Below are 21432 nucleotides of genomic sequence, written 5' to 3' on the forward strand. Positions count from 1 at the left end.
GCACCAGGGTCCATGGCGGCAGCGATTTCTTTTCCACTCGCCAGGTTCAACATGCGGGTCCTTCAGTGGACACTTAAAGTACTGTGGTCATACCTTTCTCTCCCCCTGCATCATCCCATCGCGATCAGCAAGGCTTGCAAGCGGTCTCTCTTGTGGTGGCTCCATTCCCAGGATCTCCATGGAGGCCGCCCCTTTTGTGCTTCTCCCCCTCTCGCCACGGTGACCACGAACGCCTCCCGCCTCGGGTGGGGGGGGCATTTTGCAGGCCGGACAGTCCAAGGCACGTGGAACAATTCAGAGACCTCCCTGCATATCAATGTTATAGAGATGAGAGCAGTGCTCTTGGCATTGCAAGCACTTCAGGCCTTTCTTCCCCTGGGAACAATTGCGATTCAGTCAGACAACATGTCGGTGGTCTGGTGCATCAACAAACAGGGGGGAAACAGGTCTTACCCTTTATGTCGAGAAGCCATGAGAGTGTGGGGATGGGCGATATCCACCAACCGCTTTCTCATCGCAACGCATATTCCGGGTCGGTCCAACATCCTTGCGGACAAGCTCAGTCGCACCATCCTCTCCCGCACGCAGTGGTCTCTCAATGCTCAAGTAGTGAAACGATCTTCGCATTGGGGAACTCCTTGTTGCGATCTCTTTGCTTCTCCCTTAAACACCAAGTGCGACAGTTTTTTTCGCTCTAATCCCTCCTCCAGGGGTTTCCCCGAGAGACGCTCTGGTGCATGCTTGGCCTCCCGGTCTTCTTTACGCATACCCCCCTTTGCCTCTGATGCTCCAGGTTCTTCAGAAAGCCTCTCGGTTGGGGTGCAGAATGATCCTCATTGCCCCATTCTGGCCTCGACAGATCTGGTTCCCTTACCTAAGGTCTCACTCAGTGAATCCACCTTGGATTCTAGATCCCATTCCGGATCTGATATCACACCCATCGAACCTACCAACTCCGAATCTGGACAACCTGAAGCTAACTGCTTGGCTGCTCCAGTTCCACTCCTAATCAGGACTTCCCGGTATCTCGTCCCACTGTTAAGGCCATTCTGGTAGCGGCTCATAAACCCTCTACCAGAAAAATTTACCGCAGTAAATGGAAACGATTCTCCCTTTGGGAGGAGCGGCAGGGTCTAGATCTCTTCACGGTTCCCCTTCCTTTGGTGCTAGACTTCCTTACCACTCTTTTTAATGATGGTGCCAGTAGTTTCACGGTCAAAGTGCAGCTTGCGGCCATTTCTCACTATCATGTTGGTCATGACTCTGGACCTCTTATGTCCGCCAAATTATGTAAAATCTTCCTAAAAGGCACCTTTCTGCTTAGACCCCCTGTCAAGCAAGCGGTTCCACCATGGGATCTTTTCTTGATTCTTCAGGCCTTGACCGCTCCCCCCTTCGAGCCTGTGGCCACAGTAGATCTAAAATTCTTCTCTCTCAAGACTGCATTTTTAGTAGCCATTACTTCGGCCAAAAGAGTTTCGGAACTTCAAGCCTTATCCATGAAGCCGCCTTACTTGGGCTTCCATCCGGACCGCGTATACCTCAGGACCAATCCCTCCTTCCTTCCTAAGGTAGCTTCAGAAGCAAACATTAATCAGTCCATCAACCTCCCTGTTTTCTTTCCTAAATATCAGAACAAGGGTGAATACAAGCTGCATTCCTTGGATGTTCACAGGCAGCTTCGTTTTTATCTTAACCGGACAGCTGGTCATAGGCAATCCGACCAATTGTTCATTTCCTTTGCCAAATTCAATCTGGGTAAACCAATTTCCAAAGTCTCCTTGTCATGCTGGATTTCGCAGTGTATTCTTTTAGCTTACCAAACTTCTGGGAGGCCCGCACCGGAGGGAGTCCATGCCCATTCGACCCGGTCAGTTTCTACCTCAGCGGCCTTTAAAGCTAGGATTCCTCTGGTTGACATTTGTTCAGCAGCCACTTGGGCTTCATCTCATACCTTTATTTCTCATTACAAGCTAGATATCACATCTAGAGGTAGAGCATCCTTTGGCTCCGCGGTGCTCGAATATCCTTCCATGACGGCCCAAGATTCAGGTAGCTGGGGACTCTGTCCCACAGGTTGCTGACAAATGAATCTCCTACTTCAGATTTAGAAGTTATGTACTTACCATAACGTTCCATCTGAGTAGGTGGATTCATTTGTCTGCAACCATCCCGCCCTCCTATCCCCCTGGCCTTGTCAGTTTCCTGCATAGAATGTTACCCATTTCTAGGGTATTTTGATACAGGGCAAACTCGATCTGAGGTCATGTAGGGAGAGCAGGGCATTATGGGTGAGGGGAGGAGCTAGGAGCTCAGATCCATAGCTGGATAAACCATGCCGGTTCGGATCCGATATGCAGACAAATGAATCCACCTACTCAGATGGAACGTTATGGTAAGTACATAACTTCTAATTAGCGTAGTATAAAGTTATCTTATATTTGTGCTATTTGGTGCAATTTTGGCCTTTGGCTGTTATTTCTTCTTGGTATCCCTTGTACCAGGCTTACTGTTTGGATTAAAGTAGGCGCTCTTTGCACACTAGTATTCTGTGTGGTTAAATAGAATTTGGTGGTTTCCACTTGCTATTTAGAGTTATTAGTTTGCTGTTAGTATTGTTTGCCAATATTGTTGACAGAACTTCGTTCTGTTTATTTTTGCTGTTGACTTGTTCTATTATTGTTCCTATTGAGTGTGCTATTCTCCCTTATAACTGTTGGGTCTGTTTAAGTTAAAAGACCCTATCCCCTCTTGCCCGGGTTAGGCCTGTTTCAGTTAGAGGACCTAGTCCTTCTCCTCCTTTCTTCTTCTCTGTGTGCATGTTTTCTATTGATTTGAGAAATGTCTAAAGAGAGTAAGGAGCATAAGCCTTCCGGTTTCAAGAAATGTGTTAAGTGCTCCCAAAAGATGTCTTTAACGGATGGTCATGGTAATTGTGTTTACTGTTTAGGGGCCTTCCATTTGCAGGAGACCTGTTTATTCTGTCATGCCTTTAGTCCCAGGGTGTTGCAGGAAAGGAAGAGTAAGTTAAATATAAAAGGTCGTCTTAAACCTTCCTTCGAGGAAGACTTGTCTAGTTCCTCATCACCCTCAAAATCTGGTAAAGAAAAGTCTCAATCTGCCAAGAGGCCCTCCCCAGCACCGGCTGGTGTCTTGGAGCCACCTCTTAAAGTTGCGAAAACTGTCTCATCGGCTCCACAGACCTCAGAGCCGACAGAGTGGCATTGTTGTTGCAGGGTCGGTCCCAAGTTTTTTGGAACCAACTGCTGAGATTCTTGAGACTACTTCTCAGAGCCGGTCTATGGACCCTCTACCGGTCTCCTTGTTATTGAAGTCTCCTGTACCATCGAGATCTTTATCTCCTACCATGTCATCCAGGTTTTCCAGGAGTTTATCGGAAGAAGATGTGGAGAGGTTAGTGCTGAGACATTTGAAGTCGTTTGCTTTGCCTAAATTATTGTTGGCTCTGACCCAGTCGGCTCTGGAGCCAATCGAGTCCATTCAACCCTCTGTGTTCATTCCTCCTCCGAGCCATGCTGGTTTTTCGGAGCCGGAGTGCTTGGCACCACTGGTGGAACCCTCGGCTCCAGCTCCAATTGTGGCTGTTTCGGAGCAGAGTTCTGCTCTGACACTTGCAATGTCGTCTGTAGTGTCCAGGGGTCGAAGCTCTCCAGTCGGGCCCGACAGGGATGCTTGGAACCAAACTTCTTCAATTCAGAGTCTTTCGGTGTGTCTGCTAGGGTGAGTTCGGACCCTGCATCTGTCTTGGAGCCGATGGCTCTGGCGCCGACAGCATCCTCTGTCTCCTCAGAACCAGAGAGGTCCTCTGAGCCATAGAGGTTGGCTTTCGAGATGATGAGTGTGCTGTCCCAATCATCAGCTCCTATTGGGTGTACCGGCACCCCCCCCCCCCATAGCACGTACTTCTGTCTCAGCTCCTACTTCCTCGAGCAGCAGAAGAGACCACCAGCCTCGGGTGCCACTGGCCGGTGGCCCCCATTCTTCCGAGAACTCCCCGGAATGTCCTTCTGTGGAGCCCCCACGGAAGACTTGCAAGAGGAAGCATGTCGATTCCCAGGATGAGTCTTTGGCATCTGACACTGAACTCGAGGAGTCGGAAGGGTCCCCCAAGTCATGCTCTGATAATGTCTCCTTCATAGACATCCTGGAGATCCTTAAACAGAGGTGCGACTGGCCCACTGCCACCCCCTTCTGATGAGGAGTCTGTGTACCTAAAGGCTTTCGGGTCTCAACCTTCTGCCTCTTGGGTGTCTCCACCTTTCGACAAACTGATGGATTTAGTTAGTCAAAAGGTGTGGGATACTCCTGATGCCGTGGAGCCAGTTCCCAGGAGACCACACCAAGTTCCTTTCTTCCCCTCCAGGAAAAGACTTATCTAAAGGTGTGCCTGTAGATGCTGTGGTGGTGGTGACGGCCACTAAGGAGGAGTTAGCTGAGGATACTACTTCTGTTCATCCGCCGAATTAAGGAGTCTCGAACGATGGACAGATACGGGAAGCGTATCTTCTCTTCAGCGGCATTTACCCTTGGATCGCTGAATTACCTTACTCATTTTACTAGGCTCCAGAGGGATCTCCTTAAAGGGTTAGGAGATTCTATACAAGGTACATGTACTGAGGGAGTCCCTGACGAGGTTTCTGCCCAGGTGTCCACCTTGACTTCTGTCGTTAACTCCTCCATGCGGCATATTTCGTATGTGGCTGATGGTGCAAGTAGGACAGTGGGTTCAGGAATTTCCTTGAGGCGTCATTCCTGGATGCGTGTGTGTAACTTTGCGGAACCATTTGTCTACCTTTACCAGTGCCCCATTCGAAGGTTCCTCATTGTTTGGATCCAAGGTAAAGGACACTCTCACCCGGTGCAAGCAAGAAGTAAAAACTCTGTCTGCTATAGGAGTACATTTTACTGTTCCCTCTAGACCATACCCTAAAGGCCAGAGGGACGGTTAAATGTGGTTCAAGAAGTCCCAGAGGTTTTTCCAGGAAGCACAGGGTGACTCCTCCTCCAGAGGCAGAGGAGGAGGAAATGGTAGACATCACCCTAGAGGCAGAGGCAGTCCGCAAAACCAGGAAGGGTCGCGATTTCTTTCGGGGCCGGACTTACCAGCGCTCCTGATGTGGGGGCCCGAATGTGCTTCTCTGCGGCCAGCTGGGGGTTGCATTTCTTTGTATCCAGAAGCCTGGCTAAGTATCACTCAAGACAAATGGGTACAAAGAATTATTACCAGAGGTTATGTAATAACCTTTTCTCTTCCACCTTTTGTTCCCACGAAGATCCCAGATGTTCCACCCAATCACAGGGATCAGGAAACTGTGGCGGTCAACACGTTGTTGTCAAGAAGGGTCATCCAAAGTGTCCCAGCAGACCAAATAGGATCCAGAACTTCAGTTTCTTTTTAGTGCCAAAACGTACAGGGGACTGGAGGCCCATTCTGGACCCCAGCAGATTGAATGAATTAGTGAAGGACAAGTTCCGGATGGTTACACTGCAGTCTATACTCCTGTTCTTAGGGAAAGACAATTGGATCTGCTCAATAGATTTCCAAGATGTTTACTACCACATAAAAATGGACTGGGCGTCAAGGAGTCCTCTACGCTTCCAGCTGGGAGCCAGTCACTTCCAGTTCCATGCTCTGCCCTTTGGTCTCACCACAGCCCCCCAGGGTATTCAAATGTATGGCACTGGTGGCAGCTCACCTGAGATGTCGAGGATTCCAGGTTTTTGCGTACTTGGACGACTGGCTCCTGACTGCCGCTATCAGGCATCTATTCCTTCAGAACAGAGACAATACTATTCAGCTTTGTGCCCAACTGGGAATTTCCATAAATGGGGAAAAATCTGCCTTATTGCCTTCTCATTCTGTGATTTTTATAGGCACAGAGGTAGACACAGTAAACATGGTGTTTCGTCTTTCTGCCGAAAGGGCACAAAACCTGATGCTTCAAGTTCAGCTTCTTCTCCCCTTGCGAAGGGTCAAAGCCAAGATTGTTCTGCAGCATCCTTGGGACCATGGCTTCCACCATACTGTTAGTGCCACTAGCCAGGTTACACATGAGAATTCTTCAGTGGCTGCTGTCGTCCCATTGGCCCTTCCAGCACCTTCCATTATCCCATTGCATTCTACTGACAGAATCATGCAAGAAGGATCTCCTTTGGTGGAAATTACCCAATCAACTGACCATGGGCGCTTCAATTGTTCCTCGCCAACCCGTTGCCACTGTGACCACGGATGCCTCACAGGGTGGGGGTGGGCATTATCTAGGCAGCACTTTCCAAGGTACATGGCAAGACCACGAGGCCCACCTGCATATCAACGTTCTAGAGATGAGGGCAGTGCACCTGGCATTGCAAGCACTTCACGACCTTCTTCTGGCGACTATTGCAATACAGTCAGACAACATGTCGGTAGTATGGTACATCAACAAACAGGGCGGAACCTGATCTTACCCACTCTGTCGCGAGGCCATGCGAGTTTGGGAATGGGTGATATCTTTTTAGCGCTTTCTGGTGGCAACGGACATTCCAGGGACAACCAATGTGATTAGCCGACAAGCTCAGCCAGGCGATCCTGATGCCTCACTAGTGGTCTCTGAAAAAGGAAACGGAACAGATTTTCCGCAGGTGGGACAGCCTTGCTGCAATCATTTTTCCAGCTCAGTCAATGCCAAATGCAGCAGCTACTTTTCCCTCATCCCTCCTACGGGGGGAGTCACCCTCTTTCACGATTGGCCCCTGGGTCTCCTGTATGCTTTTCTTCCTTTTCCTCTCATTCCCAAGGTGATTCAGAAAGCACAACGGCTGGGAAGCAAATTGATCCTCATTGCTTCCTACTGGTCTCGTTAGGTTTGGTTCCCCTTCCTCGAGCCTCTTCTCCTGGACGATCCTTGGATTCTGGACCCGGTTCCAGACCTGTTGACTCGCATGTCAGGTTCACTTCACACCTCCTTAGACACCCTCATGACAGTGTGGCTGCTCCAGTTCCATCCCTAGTCAGGCTTCACGACTTCTCGCCTTCCTTGACGCATATCCTTGCGTCTTCTCATAAACCTTCCACTAGGAAACTTTATTCCAGTAAATAGAAAAGATTTTCTCTTTGGGCAGAGAAAATGGATGTTGACCCCTTCACTGCCTCCATTCCAGTGGTTTTGGAATTTCTTTCTGAACTGTTTCAGCAAGGATCTGCGGCTGAAACTAAGTCCAATTGGCAGCAATTTCAAATTTCCATTTGGGTTTTCCAGATTCTAACTTGATGTCTCATAATTTGTGCAAAACATTCCCCAAAGGTGCCATTTTGCTAAGTCCTCTGGTTCAAGTGCCTGTGGCCTCATGGGATTTAAACTTTGTGTTATCAAAATTAACATCTCTGCCCTTTGAGCCTTCTCATTCATGCCCTTTGAAGTTCTTGTCTTGGAAGACATTGTTTTTGGTGGCTGTCACGTCTGCCAGATGTGTGTTAGAATTGCAAGCCTTGTCTGTTAAAACTGCCTTATCTGATTTTTCATAAAGACAGGATGTTCCTTCGTACGGGTCTATATTAGATCACTGACCTCTTAAAAAAGCGAACGGTGATTAATTGACCCTATGTAAGTGAAAGCTTACAATCTCGAACTGTCAGAACAGCGATTTTTTTTCCCTAGGGAAAAAAATCGCTGTTCCAAAACATACACACAACACAAGCACACCAAACAAACAGCAATCTACACCTAAAATCTTACACCTAACCCTACTCTAAACTATACACACACCTCTATCACTATCACTTACCTTAACCCTAAGGTCCGTCACTATTGCCCACTTATCTCACCCGCCCCCTAACCCTAACTCACTTAACCCACCCTAACCCTCGCGTCCACATAATCGCACACATACCTAACACGTGCCCTAACCCTCACATCCACACAGTCGCACACTTAGCTGAACCCGACCCGTAACTTTCCACCACAGCTCTGAAAATACCGAAGCAACAGAAACCAAAAACCAAATTATTTCCCTAGGAAAACGGTTTTCTTTTGCTTCAATATTTTAAGCTTTCGCTGCATAGGGTTCGATATTAGAACATTCGAAGGTTTGCAGCCTTGATGTTCTAATATAGACCCGTTTGTACTAACCCTTCCATTGTTCCCAAGGTCTGTTTCCATACCACTTTGAATCCGTCCATAGATCTTCCGGTTTTCTTTCCGAATCACTCCAATGCAGCTGAGTACAGGTTTCACCAACTGGATTTCCATAGACAATTACGATTTTATTTGCACCGGACTAGACATTAGAAAATTGGATCAATTATTCATTTCCTTCTCCGAATCCAGATTGGGCTTAAGAGTTTCCAAAGTGACTCTCTAACTGGATTTCTAGCTGTATAGCTTATATTTACAGTTCTGGGGATAAACCTTTACCCTTTAAGATCAAGGCTCATTCTACCAAATCTCAATCTACCTCTGCAGCCTTTCAAGCCAGGGTTCCACTTGACATTATTTGTGCAGCTGCTACGTGGGCTACCCCTCACACTTTTATTACTCATTACAAATTGGATTTAACATCCAGGGTAGAGCATGTTTTGGTTCCATGGTGCTCAGGAGTATTTTTCCTTGAGCCACCCAAGGATAAGGTGCTATGGACGCTGTCCCATATGTAAAGAATGAAGGTGAGATAGGACTACTTAACATAAAGAAGTTATGTACTTACCATAACGTTCCATGTTAGTAGTCCATCTCACTCTTCATTCTTTTGAACCCTCCCTCCTGTCCCCATCCTGGAAGTACTTGGAGACAGGAAAATATTTATTTCATTATTTATGAAGACCTTTTAGTATGGGCTTTTTCTGTGGGCTCTTTATTTTTTTCTAGTCAGCAGCAGAGGAGATTTGGGGATGGTACTGTTGCACCATGGGATACCTATCTAGACATGAGCCAACCAGAAGTCTTCCAGCTTGTAAATAGACAGAGTCTGAGCAGAGGATCGGCTCCGATCCCATACGTAAAGAATGAAGGGTGAGATGGACTACTAACATGGAACGTTATGGTAGGTACATAACTTTTTTCCTGCACTCAAAAAATGTTCATTACTGACGTACACACTAGTTGTGTGTACTGTCTGGGTCCACTCCAAGACTCCTCCATTTGCCATAGTTTTAGTGCCAGGGTCTTGCAGGAGAGGAGGAATAAGTTTATATTGAGGTGCTTCTTAAAAGTGGACGAAAGAAATCTGACTAAAAAATCGGACACCATCAAAAAGTCTGCTTCATCGACTCCGATGTCTGAGCCAATAAGCAGCACCAAACTTGTAACTTCTTCGGCTTCGAAAGTTGCCAAGCTTGAGAAACATGCTTCTCCCTCATTTCCATCTGTCTCATCAGAACCGTTGCAGAGCCAAAAAAGGAGCTGGTCACCACCCTTGTAGCCTGTTCACTTGGTGCCGGTGTCTCCTTTACTGCAGTCAGTGGCAGGTATTCATTCCTCTAGATCCTCCAGGCTATCGGATGATGACGTGGAGCGGGTAGTGAAGAGGTTGCTTTGGACCCAGGCCCTAGCAGAAATTCTCTTGAGTCTAGCCCATTGGATCTTAGATCCAACAACAGTATCCTCTTCTACTCAGATTCCTCCTCCAACTCGAACAAGTTTGGAGTCCAAGAGTATGGAGGTCATTGTGCTTGAAACGCCAGAGCCAGTAATCACTAATTATATCTCTGCTCTGCCGTCTGCTCCAGTTTCCTCGATGCTTTCGTCCATCGAGGGACCTGGGGGCCGACACTCTGGTTGGCTCTGGTGGGGTCGAGTCTGACCTTTGTCGGAACTGGCTTGCCCACTCAGCGCCTAGGCTCAGGTGAGTTTGGCTCCAACATTTGCCTGGGAGCCACCTTCTGTGCCATGGATATCTCCCGGCCTCTTGGGGCCAGAGGCTCTTTCGGCCCAGGACCGCGGTGCCTTCGAGGTGATGCAGTGTTTGCTCTCAACTGAGTCTGCTCCACCTTCGGATCCAGTCTCTCTTCCCTCTAAACGATCGGTGTCCACATCTTCATTACCTCTCCATCACCTACAGAGTAGAGAGCCAGTGCCCCAGAAAGCCCCAATGGGTGGATCCTCCTCTTCCGATACCTCCCCGGGACATCTCCCCGAAGAGGTCCCTCAGAAGAGACCGTGTAAGAGGAAGCACACGGACTCCCCTGAGTCTGTCACTTCTGATACCGACTTAGAGAATTCAGAAGGGTTCCCACGGTCACCCTCTGTGGATGTCTGCTTTTCAGACATCCTGGAGGGGTGGCTGGAAGTCCCTTTCCCCTTTTGAAGATGAGTTGGTATACCTGTAGGCATTTGGTTCTCGCCTCTCCACCTCTTGGTTGTCTCCACCTTTCGACCTACTCCTGGGTTTGGTGAGTCGAAAGGTGTGGAACTCTCTGGACTCAGTGGACCCCATTCCACGGAGGCCTAATATGTTCATTATGGCCCCGGAAGATGGGCAGTATTTAACTAAAGGGATTCCTGTAGATGCAATGGTGGTGGCAGCAGCCACAAAAAATGAGTTAGCTGAAACTTCTGTTCATCCACCAAACCAGGATTCTCATATGATGGACAGATATGGGAAGCGTATGTTCTCCTCAGCGGCCTTTACCTTGTAGTCGCTGAATTATTTTTTTGCATTTCATGCGACTTCAGAGGGATCTCCTAAAAGTGCTAGAAGATACCCTGCAAGGTGCTACACCCCAGGCCTTATCTGCTAAGGTTAATTCCCAGCATGCAACTTTAACCGCCATATCTAACTCCTCCATGCGCCTCATATCTTATGCAGCCGATGGAGTGAGCAGGGTAACAGGCACAGGAATAGCTCTTTGTAGACATTCCTGGGTGCACCTTGGTGAGTTTGCTGAGTCCTTCCGTTCTTCCTTTATTGATGCTCCCTTTGATGGGTCGTCATTGTTCGAGCCGAAAGTGAAAGAAACTCTCACAAGGAGCCAACAAGATGGTAAGACTCTGCCGTTGGAGTCCATTTTTCCGCCCTTACCACACCTTATCCTAAAGGTCAAAAGAGCAGAAAAATGTGGTTCCGTAAATCCAAAGGAGCCTTATCTGATTGTGTGGAAAATAGAGTTACAAGAATTATTGCATTAAGCAGAGCAGGTTGGAAAGTAAATCAATGTGGTTTTGATTCCTTGGAGGCCTCTTGTAGGGCCTCCGTTACTGGATTTGTGATTAAAAGGCATGCCTGGATCAAGGAGCAAAATCTACCTGATCATGTAAAAGCTAATTTGTTGGATATCCCTTTGCAGCATGGTACTCTGTTTGGCAAAAAGGCAGAAGAGGTTTTAAAGAAAATGGAAGACAAAGCTAAATCTGTGCAAACTGTAAAATATTTCTTGAAAGTGCAGCCACCCAGGTTCAATAAACACTGGCCTGCTAAAAATTGGTCCTTTCCTGTGTACAACAGAACCACTCAAGGCAAATCCAGGCTCTCAAAAGGCTTCAGATACCAATCACAGGGTTCTTACAGGTCAAAACAATGGGGTGCCTTCACCTCCAAATATGGAGGAAACAAAGCACAACCCTACAGTAAGCAGTCTCAATGGCTTTCCTCTACCATCACCAAGCACTTATCTTTTGGCAGCCCCCTTGGGGGGAAAACTAGCACTTCATGCTCAAAATTGGCAGTTAATTACCCAGGACATGTGGGTATTAAACATAGTCCCTCATGGATATGGGGGCTATTCAACCGGTATCAGAAAAGGAAAAAGGACAAGGTTTTTATTCAAGACTTTTCCTGGTACCCAGAAAAGACCATTCATGGCGTCCAACACTGGACTTAATCTATTTTGAACACGTTCCTGGACATTCCAAAATTCAAAATGCTGACTTTACATCAGCTACTCCCTATGCTAGGCAAGAATGCTTGGTTTACTAACTCTAGACTTGGAGGCATACCTGCATATCCCAATAAGGGAATCATGCAGAAGATACCTCCGCTTCAAAGCAGGTTTTTTGCATTACCAATTCTCTGCCCTGCCCTTTGGCTTATCTACTGCGCCCCGGGTCTTTACAAAGTACTTGGCACCAGTAATAGCATTCTGTAGACAAAGAAGCATTCAAATTTATCCTTATCTGGACGACTGTCATTCGAGCAGAGGACAAGGACAGTCTTCTTCAACATCTGGCACTTGTAAAAAGGCTTCTAGCATGCCTAGGGTACACCATAAACGAAAAGAAATCACAACTGGTACCCACTCAAATAATTACATTCCTGGGTGCAAGCTTGAATACAACTGCCCAGATGGCCTAACTCACGCCAGACAAAGGCAACTGACAACATACTTCAAACAAATGGCAACAAAAACCCAGTTATCTGCAAGACAAATTCTGCAGGCTTTGGGGTTCATGGCATCCTGCATTCTACTAATTCCATATGCGAGACTGCATATGAGGAAACTTCAATGGTACCTAAAAAGTTTATGGAGTCAACATTCTCAGTCTGGAAACAATGATTCCTCTCATTCTCTGCCTACAACAGGAGTTTCTTTGGTGGGCGGAGACATGTCACCAAAACAAGGGTCTGTCATTCACTCTACCCCCTGCCACCCAAACCCTAACTACAGATGCATCAGACTATGCTTGGGGGCGGGGGGGCCCACCTGGCGGGTAGATGCATTCAGGGCAAATGGACCCCAAACCAAATGCATCTGCATATCAACCAGAAAGAGATGCTAGCTGTTCAGAATGCTCTGACTGCCTTCAAGGACTTACTTCACCCAGGACAACTAATGATAAAGACGGACAACACCACAGTTATGTGGTACATGAACAAGCAGGGGGGTACACATTCCTACCCCCTATGCAGACTAGCCATGGCCTTGTGGAACACAGCCTTGATTTACCAAATACATCTTCAAGCTCAATTCCTGCCAGGAAAACAAAATACTCTGGCAGACGGCCTAAGTAGAAATCTTATGGACCCGCACGAATGGAAACTGGATCCACAAATCTTCAGCATGTTAACACAGAAATGGGGGAGCCCATAGATCTATTTACCTCTCCCCAAAATTATCATTTGGACAAATTCTGCACAAGAACTCATCAAAAAAAGCATGGAACATGGATGCCCTATCCTTCAGCTGGAAAAACTTATCAGTCTATGCCTTTCCCTCTCTGCCTCTACTCTCCAAGGTCTTACTAAACGTCAGACAGGAAAAAACAAAAATGATCCTAGTTGCTCCGGACTGGCCTCGCCAGCACTGGTACCCACTTCTAAGGAATATGTCTCAACTTCCTCCATGGTACTTTGCTCAAATACCTCATTTACTGTCTCAGCAGAGCAATCAAATTCTGCACACCTGGCTCCAAACTCTGAATCTTGCAGCATGGTTGATTGGTTTATTATTCAAACACCACATCTCTCTAAATCTATGATGGATGTCATTTTGGAAGCCAGATGGCCTAGTACTAGAAAATCTTATGTTGATAAATGGAAGAGATTCTGTGCTTGGAACCAAGCACAAGGAACAGACACAGCAAAGCCCAATATTCCTCAGATTTTGCAATATTTGACTAAGATGCTTGACAAGGGCCTATCTTTTTCTTCAATAAAAATGCATGCCTCTGCCATCTCGACTCTTTACAACACAGAGCCTCCCCTCTTTTCTCATCCTCTGATTAAACAGTATCTTAGAGGGGCCAACAATTTAAGGCTTCCCAGAAGATCACCAACTCTTGCATGGGACCTCAATTTTGTACTGGGAAAACTCACTGCCTCCTTTTGAACCAGCAGCTACTGCGGAAATAAAATTTCTGTCTTGGAAAACAGCTTTTCTCTTGGCAGTCACTTCAGCAAGAAGGGTTTCAGAACTACAGGCTCTCATGGCAGTGGAGCCTTTTATTATATTTTACCCGGACAGGGTGTCCCTCAGGACCAATCCTTCTTTTATGCCTAAGGTGATATCCAGTGTGGCTCTTAACCAGACCATTCACCTGCCAAGATTTTACCCAAATCCACAGAACAAGGGGGAGCGGATTCTGCATTCATTGGACGTACACAGGCAACTAAGATTCTACTTAAGACCAAATCTCTAAAAGTCTGAGCAACTACTGGTAGCATTTGCTGCAGGGTCAGTGGGGAAGGCTATATCAAAGCAGACCATTTCTAAGTGGATAAGCCACTGCATTAGTTTCTGCTACTTAAACCATGGTAAACCTGTGCCCAAGAGGATCAGATCACATTCCACCAGGAATGCCTCTACTTCAGCAGCTTTTCTCAGAGGGGTTCCAACCAAAGACATTCTAGAAGCTGCTACTTGGAGCTCTGTTCATACCTTCACAAAGCATTATCATTTGCCTCTCTACTCCAAATCCAGGGCAGGCTTTGCCACTGCAGTTCTGCAGGGCCGTGTAGCCACTTCTAGTGTGGTTTAGTTCCATCCTCCCATCCATAGCTTTGGGATTCTACCCAAATGTAATGACTGCAACAGTGAAACATGAAGAACATAGTACAGTTGTGTACACTTACCATAAATGTAGATGTTTGTGTATTCACTGTTGCAGTCCTGGTTACCCACCCGCCATCCCCCTTTCTATACCTTTTCTTTCCTTCACTATACTCAAATGCCTTTGTGGTGTATTTGCTTTTAGTTGAAGGTAAAGTTTGTTTCTAAAAGTGCATTTATAGATTTACTGTTTATTTAGATATATATTTTTTGCTCCCCATTTGGGGGACACCTGACATCTGGGGCAAGAAAAACCGAGTAAAATGGCGTTGGCTGCATGTTTTTTACCCTTGACGACCTGACGTCATGGAAGAGGAGACAGCAACTGACGCAGGATCCAAGACTCTTGTTCATGCCGACTGAGGGCAACGTGCCAGCAGATTACCCTAAAGTAATGACTGCAACAGTGAATACACTCGAACATCTACATTTATGCTAAGTGTACACAACTGTACTTTCTTGTGCGAATTTAAACCAAAATATAGAATTACCAGTGTTTTTACCTAACTATAGCAACAAGGCAGAGTATTATCTCCACTAAATGGATGTGCATAGACAGTTTAGTTTTTACTTGCATAGGACCAAAGAATTTAGAAAGTCAGACCAATTGTTTGTCTCCTATTCAGAAAATAAAAAAGGTATGGCAATCTCAAGTAACCTTGTCCAAATGGCTTACTGAGACCATCACATATGTCTGTGATTCCCACAATAAAGAACCACCAGGGAAAATCAAAGGGCATTCAACTAAAGCGGTATTTACTTCCATTGCCTTTCAATCCAGACTTCCATTCGATTCAATTTGTGCTGCTGCTACATGGGTTAACCCTCATACCTTTATTACTCATTACAAAGTAAGATGTGGCCTTCTGGAACAGGGCATCCTTTAGTTGCACTGTCCTGAGGAGTTTATTCCCTTGAGCCACCCAAGAAAAAGGTGCTGGGGACTCTGTCCCAAACAGCAAGAATGAAGACGAGAGGGGACAATGTAACATAAAGAAGTTATGTACTCACCATAACGTTCCAGGTTTGTTGTCCATTATCTCACCCTCAGTCTTGCATCCCAACCAGCCATCCCCTCCTAGAGGATCTAGAGGTAATTTCTCAGAAATTGGCATATAAGGTCCAATTCCCTTCTTGCCCTTTCTTGTTAATCTTTATGACAATATGTTTTCAGATATTCTCTTTGGATATTGAACATATCCTAAGAACCTTCTTCCTCAAACTAGATCTGGGGAATAGCTGCTAAGCACCATGGGATAGGACTCAGCCTTGAGCCAGTAGAATCTCTCGAGCTTTAGTATTGGCCGAGTTGGAGCAGAGTTTCAGCTCCGAACCCAAACAGCAAGACTGAAGAAGAGATACTGGACAACAAACATGGAACGTTATGGTGAGTACATAACTTCTTTTTTCAGATTCTGCCAGCTTTTCTTGCTTACCTTTCCTTCACAAGTGGGCATGTTCGAATTAGAAAGCAGAAAGTTACATGGACTGTTATTTTCCTCTCTATTGACTGGGTGCAGTTCCTCTAAGTATCCATTCCCATCTGATCTAAATGTATAGAGCGTTTGCCTGGGGAAAAGGAGCATTCCTGCACAGTATCCTTAACCTGTGTTAATAAGCCACATGCAGGAGTTTGGGGAACAGACAGCATTTGTTTGGTTCAGTAGCAATTGACCCACTGACCTATGTTACTTTGTAGCAGAGTCGTTTCTTTGTTCTGGATCCAGCCAGCATAAAAGTCTCTCTCTTCATTTTACTGGAGCAGCATGTTGCCAGCTGCTTGGAATGTTTTTAACCTGAGAGAATGCCCCCCCCAAAAAAAGAGAGTAATTTCACGTTATAGTTCAGAAGATTCAGAAGAGTTTCTGTACTTGTCTGAGATCTTTCTTTGACAGAGACTGTTTTTTGAAGCAGAAGTACCTGAAAGGACAAATTTTCTTGAAATACACAATCTTTAAATATACTTCGACTGGGGGGGGGGGGTAGCAAAATGGTTAAGGATCTTCCCCACATAAACACAAACTGCACAGTTTGAGTCTAACCTTGGGTTATTGATTAGGCTTAAAATAGCCCTTCAGTGCAGTTAGCCTAGTATTCACCTGTGAACCTATAGAGCACTTAAGGTAGCAAGTATGAGGGGATCATCTTGTGAGAAATTCTAGGCAAGTATGAGAGAGAGCATCTTGTGAGAAATTCTAGGCAAACTAGTTTCACATTTGACCATGTTCTTTTGTGGATGGTCTTTGACCGATAAGGGGGCTTGAATATATAATGGGGGGAGATGAAATTAGGAAGCAAGGCCATGGCAAGGAGACTTTGTAGAAGACATTTATGTATAATGTCAATTGAACAGGCAAGGTGAACATTTAAATCTTCTGTCAAAAAGTATTTTAAAAGAAAAATCTGCAAAGGTGCGTTTGCCATTGATTTCACATAGCCCATATAATTTTAGTACCAGGTTATAAATTAAACATCACACACAGTTCTTGCATAAACCTGTTATTTAATACATGTTTTAGAATTCTTCCCCTAAAATGTGAAACTTGTGTTTTAAGGGACAGAAATTTCCAAGGTGGAGAATGTCTCTGACAGCACTGCAGTTTCCCAAGAGGACCAGCCACGATTACGGTTGAGGAGGAAGGTAGGATGCCATCAAGTTTAATAAATGTTTGTGTTTTTTTTTTCTCCAGGCAAAGTAAAATCTGAGAGAAACATAAGTGTGCATCATTTCTGGTCCATTTGTGTGGCAGCAAAGTATTTTGAGTTTCTTTTGTCTGACTTTAACCTACTTCTCTTCCTTCAAAATTAACAAAATTACAACAGTAAGAAAGACATTTTATTTCTCTGTTTTTACCCCTTGCCTGGTTGTTCATCAAGGGTTTCCCTTTGTGAATCTTCTACCTGTTTTATCCTGTTGTGTTAGGGGGCAAGAATTTCACACTGATGAAGTTAAACTTCTCCAACAAGTTGTCCTCCAAGCCTGGAGGGTGAGCAGGAGCATTTGTCCAAAACAAGCAGAGCCTTCAGAGCCAAATCTTTCTCCAGTAAATATTTTTTTCACAGATGGGCCAAACACTTCGTTCATCCACTCTGTGACGAAATACCTGGTGACCTAAGCTTTACTATTAGCCCTCCACATCACATGTAACTTGCTTTTTATCACATTATTTTTCTTGAAAACTTGCAGGTTTTCATTGTAGTAGTCTAGCAGAGGATTGTTTTAAATCCCCATTTGCATTCCCACACAATAACAGAGTTAGCCTGTCCATCATTGGCTTTTGCCCTGGTAATCCCTTCTCTCAAGTGACGTAGGTTCTGTTGGGCATTTTTATTTCCAGAACAAGCCTGTCTCATCATAACTGAACACTTGTTGAGGAATAAAACTCACTCTGTATATACATCTTAAATTCCTGAACAAATTCATCGGCAGCTTCTTTGTTAGCACTGGCTACCTCTCCATGTCGCACCACACTATGTATGCCACTTGTGTTTTTAATGTTTTCAAACCACCCACGACTGGCTTTAAACACTTCACTGCTCTCAGCACTCATTCCAGGCTTGTATTTCAACAGATCAGCATACAGCACTTTTTCTTTCTTACAAATCATGGCCTGTGAAATGCTATCACCAGCTATCTGTTTTTAACTTACCCATATCAACATCAATTTTTCTACTTCCTCTAGTGTCTGTCATCTTTGGTCACAGCTTTCACTCCTTTAGCAACATCAGCTGCTTTGATGGCCTCTATTTTTTTTACAGTGGTGAAGATGGTTGTTCTTGGCATTCGGTACTGGTTCTAACTAATTTTCTTTTCTGTTGGCTATCACTAGCCGCTTTAGGATACTTGATTGTAAAGTACTGTACTTATCTGCACAAAGAATAGCAAGCAAACATGAAGTGTACAGCAGACCTGCTCTAGAAAGTACAAGTAAAAAAGGAAACTAGTACCAGGATTTTTTCTAGTCAAAATGTGAGAAATACAAACTTCGCATTTCAAGGCTGACAAGTACCAAGGTACCATTGTACTTGCATTTTGCTTATTTTTATCAATTTATGCAAGTGCAATCAACATAACATGATCCAGTTTTCTTGCTGGGAAAAGGAAAACGAGCTTGGTGAAATTACTTTAAGGAAAGAGAACGTAAGGGGAAGAATTAAGAGTAAGAGGTATGTCGTAAGATGGTCAGAATAATTTTAATATGTACTGATGCACAAGTAGAGGAATGAAAGAAAATAAGATGTTATGAGAGAGCGCAGAGAGATGAGTAAGTGAATGAATAAAGTTAGTGGCAAAAAAAGTCAGCAGACTTTTCCTTTTCATCTTTCAAATACACAAGCTTGAAATGTAGAATGTTATGTTGTCCTATCTCGCCTTGATTCTTGCTGGTTTGGTTTGGAACGGAGCATCGGTTCCGAGACTACTTTTACTAAAGCTTGAAAGCTTCCACTGGCTCATGGCTATACCCTATCCCATCATGCCCAGGGAATATTTCCCAGATCTTGTTTGCTGCTAAACTAGATCGGGTTGCTTCCTACTAGGCTCCAGGCTAAGTAGAAAAGTTTCTTTTTTTCGTCAAAAATTGTCGATGTTCTTAGTGTTTCACTGTTGCAGTCATCACACTTGGGTTATCCTGCCAGGGGTAGCCCTCAGTCGGCCTGAATACCAGAGGCTTAGTATTTCTGCATCAGTTACTCACTCCAGGACTGAAGTCAGGTCATCAGTGGTATAAAAACAGGCAGCCAACGCCATTACATCAGTCTTTCTTGCCGAGGACCCCGAAGCAGAAGCCATTCGCATGACTGCCAGTCGGCTGCTACCCGAGTTTTCATTTCCGAAATTGAAGTTGAAGTCTTCTAAAGCTAAGTACCCTGTTGGGGATCCTTTGTTCTTGCTCTAACCGATGTTAGAAAAAGTTAACAATTGTCTAGCCTGTGGAAAGCAAATACCACACCGAGATTTCCATTTTTACTGCGTCACCTGTTTAGGCCCAGACCACGATGTGTCTCGCTGTCAGTTTTGTGCTTTGTTCAACAACAGAACTATGTCGTAGGGACCTTATCTTAGCTAAATACTTTCAGTCTCAATCTCCGTATTCTGAAATGGCTTCGGTAAGCCATCTGACTACTGATTATCCGAAAAAACGTAAGGATAAAGACACAGACCACATCAGTGTCAGACAAATCTTCAAAAAGAGGTGCTTCCTCAATGCCAGCATCTGAACTGGCAAGGAAGCAGACAAAAGAATCAACCAAGGACCCAAAGACTTTTAGGCCCGAGAAATCTGTCTCTTCGGCTCCATTGACCTGTTAGGAAACGATAGTGTGTTGTACTCAAAGCCGGTCCCCTATATTGGAACCTGTCCCGTCAGTACTACATTCACCCATACTGCAGTCAACAAGATCCATGGCTCCATCCTTTTGGTCATCCAGGAGACTGATGACTACATGGAGCGGGTGATTAAGAAACTACTACAGACACAGGCACTGGCCAAGATCCTTTCGAGCCCAGACTGGCGTCTGCACCAACAACCATCACTACCCCTGTGACAATTCCTTCTTGGACCCAAGTTGTGGCTTCGGAGCCGGAGGTCTTAGATTTAATGATGGTGGAACCCTCTGGACCAAGACCTGATCCAGGATCTTCGGTCCTGATTTCCGCTCAGACTTCCTCAGTGCCATCCTCTGGCGAGGAGTCTAGGGGCCAACGCTCTCCCATTGGGTCTGTAGAGGAGTGTCTGGTCAGACAGCTGTGTGATCTGAATCTACCTCTCAGGGCTTCGTCACGGGTCAGTTTGGAGCCTACAGCCTTGAGTCGAGGGCAGTCTCAGGTTCTTCCGGGGGCTCCCTCAGAACGGGATCTTGGTGCCTTCGAGGTCATGAGTGTGCTGTCACCGCAGTCAGCTCCACTCTCGGATCCAAGTTCTCTTCCCTTGAAAGTGCCAGAGTCTGCCTCACTACCATCCCCCCCCCCCCAGGCATAGAGAGCCAAATACCAGGACACCCCAGTGAGCGTAACCGTCTCTTCCGAAACCTTTCCAGAGTATCTCTGAAGAAGCCCCTCGGAAGAGGAAGTTGTAAGAGGAAACATCTAGACTCCTCTGAAGAGTCTGTCACTTCAGACACGGACCTGGATGATTCAGAAGGATCCCCACTGTCACCCTCTGAGGATGTCTCTTTTGCAGACATCCTAGAGATCCTTTGAGAGGTGGCTGGAAACCCATCAACCCTTCTGAGGATGAGTCTGTGTACCTGGAGTCTTTCGGGTCTCACCCCTGCACCTCTTGGGTGACTCCACCTTTCGACCAGCTCCTAAACTTAGTCAAAAGGCGTGGGGCTCTCCAGAACCTGTGGAATTCTTTCCGAGGAGGCCCAACAAGTTCATTACTGCTCCCTCTGGCAAGGAATATTTGTCCATAGATGTCCTAGTAGATGCTATGGTGATGGTGGCAGCCACCAAAAAGGAATTGTCTTAGACTTCCACATCTGTCCATCCACAAAATAAAGAATCTCGCATAATGGACAGATTCAGAAAGCATATGATCTGAAGTAGGCAGACTTCATTCGTCTGCAACCTGTGGGTATCGGATCCGATCTCGGATCCGAGCCGGCAATTCAAAAGCTTAGGCTCCGAGCTCCTAGCTCCTCCCTCTTACCCATAACCCCTTGCCAAGCCCTGACTGACCTCAGATTTCGTTTGCCGCTTTTCAAGAAGCAACGGAATTCTTGAGCTCCTGGCGTGGTTTTTGAGATAAGTAGTTTTCTGACAGGAAAATTGTTCAAATTCTCTTTTTTTGTTACAAATATAGTTAGTGTTGTGTGTGGTTAAGGCTTTCCCTCCCTCTTTAATTTTTCTCGGGTTTAATGCTTGGGGGTTGAACACCTGTCTTCTGGTTGTACCATTTGTGCAGGGTTCAACCCCCGGGCTTTAAGGGAACGGAGGTCGAAGTTAGTGC

The 21432-nt window shown here is 45.7% G+C and overlaps 1 protein-coding gene across 1 annotated transcript in view; it reads left to right on the top strand.

Moving 5' to 3' along the window:
• The window catches only part of CDCA2 (cell division cycle associated 2), a 1716206-nt gene that overhangs the window by 1249839 nt on the left and 444935 nt on the right, over positions 1-21432 (top strand). Inside the window, exon 9 of the mRNA XM_044083154.1 lies at positions 17035-17120. Within this exon, the coding sequence (XP_043939089.1) occupies positions 17035-17120 (86 nt within the window). The remainder of the gene's footprint in view (positions 1-17034; positions 17121-21432) is intronic.

This window comes from Protopterus annectens, chromosome 9.part0, assembly GCF_019279795.1.
Source record: "Protopterus annectens isolate FY-2018-M chromosome 9.part0, PAN1.0, whole genome shotgun sequence".
Classification (NCBI taxonomy): domain Eukaryota; kingdom Metazoa; phylum Chordata; order Ceratodontiformes; family Protopteridae; genus Protopterus; species Protopterus annectens.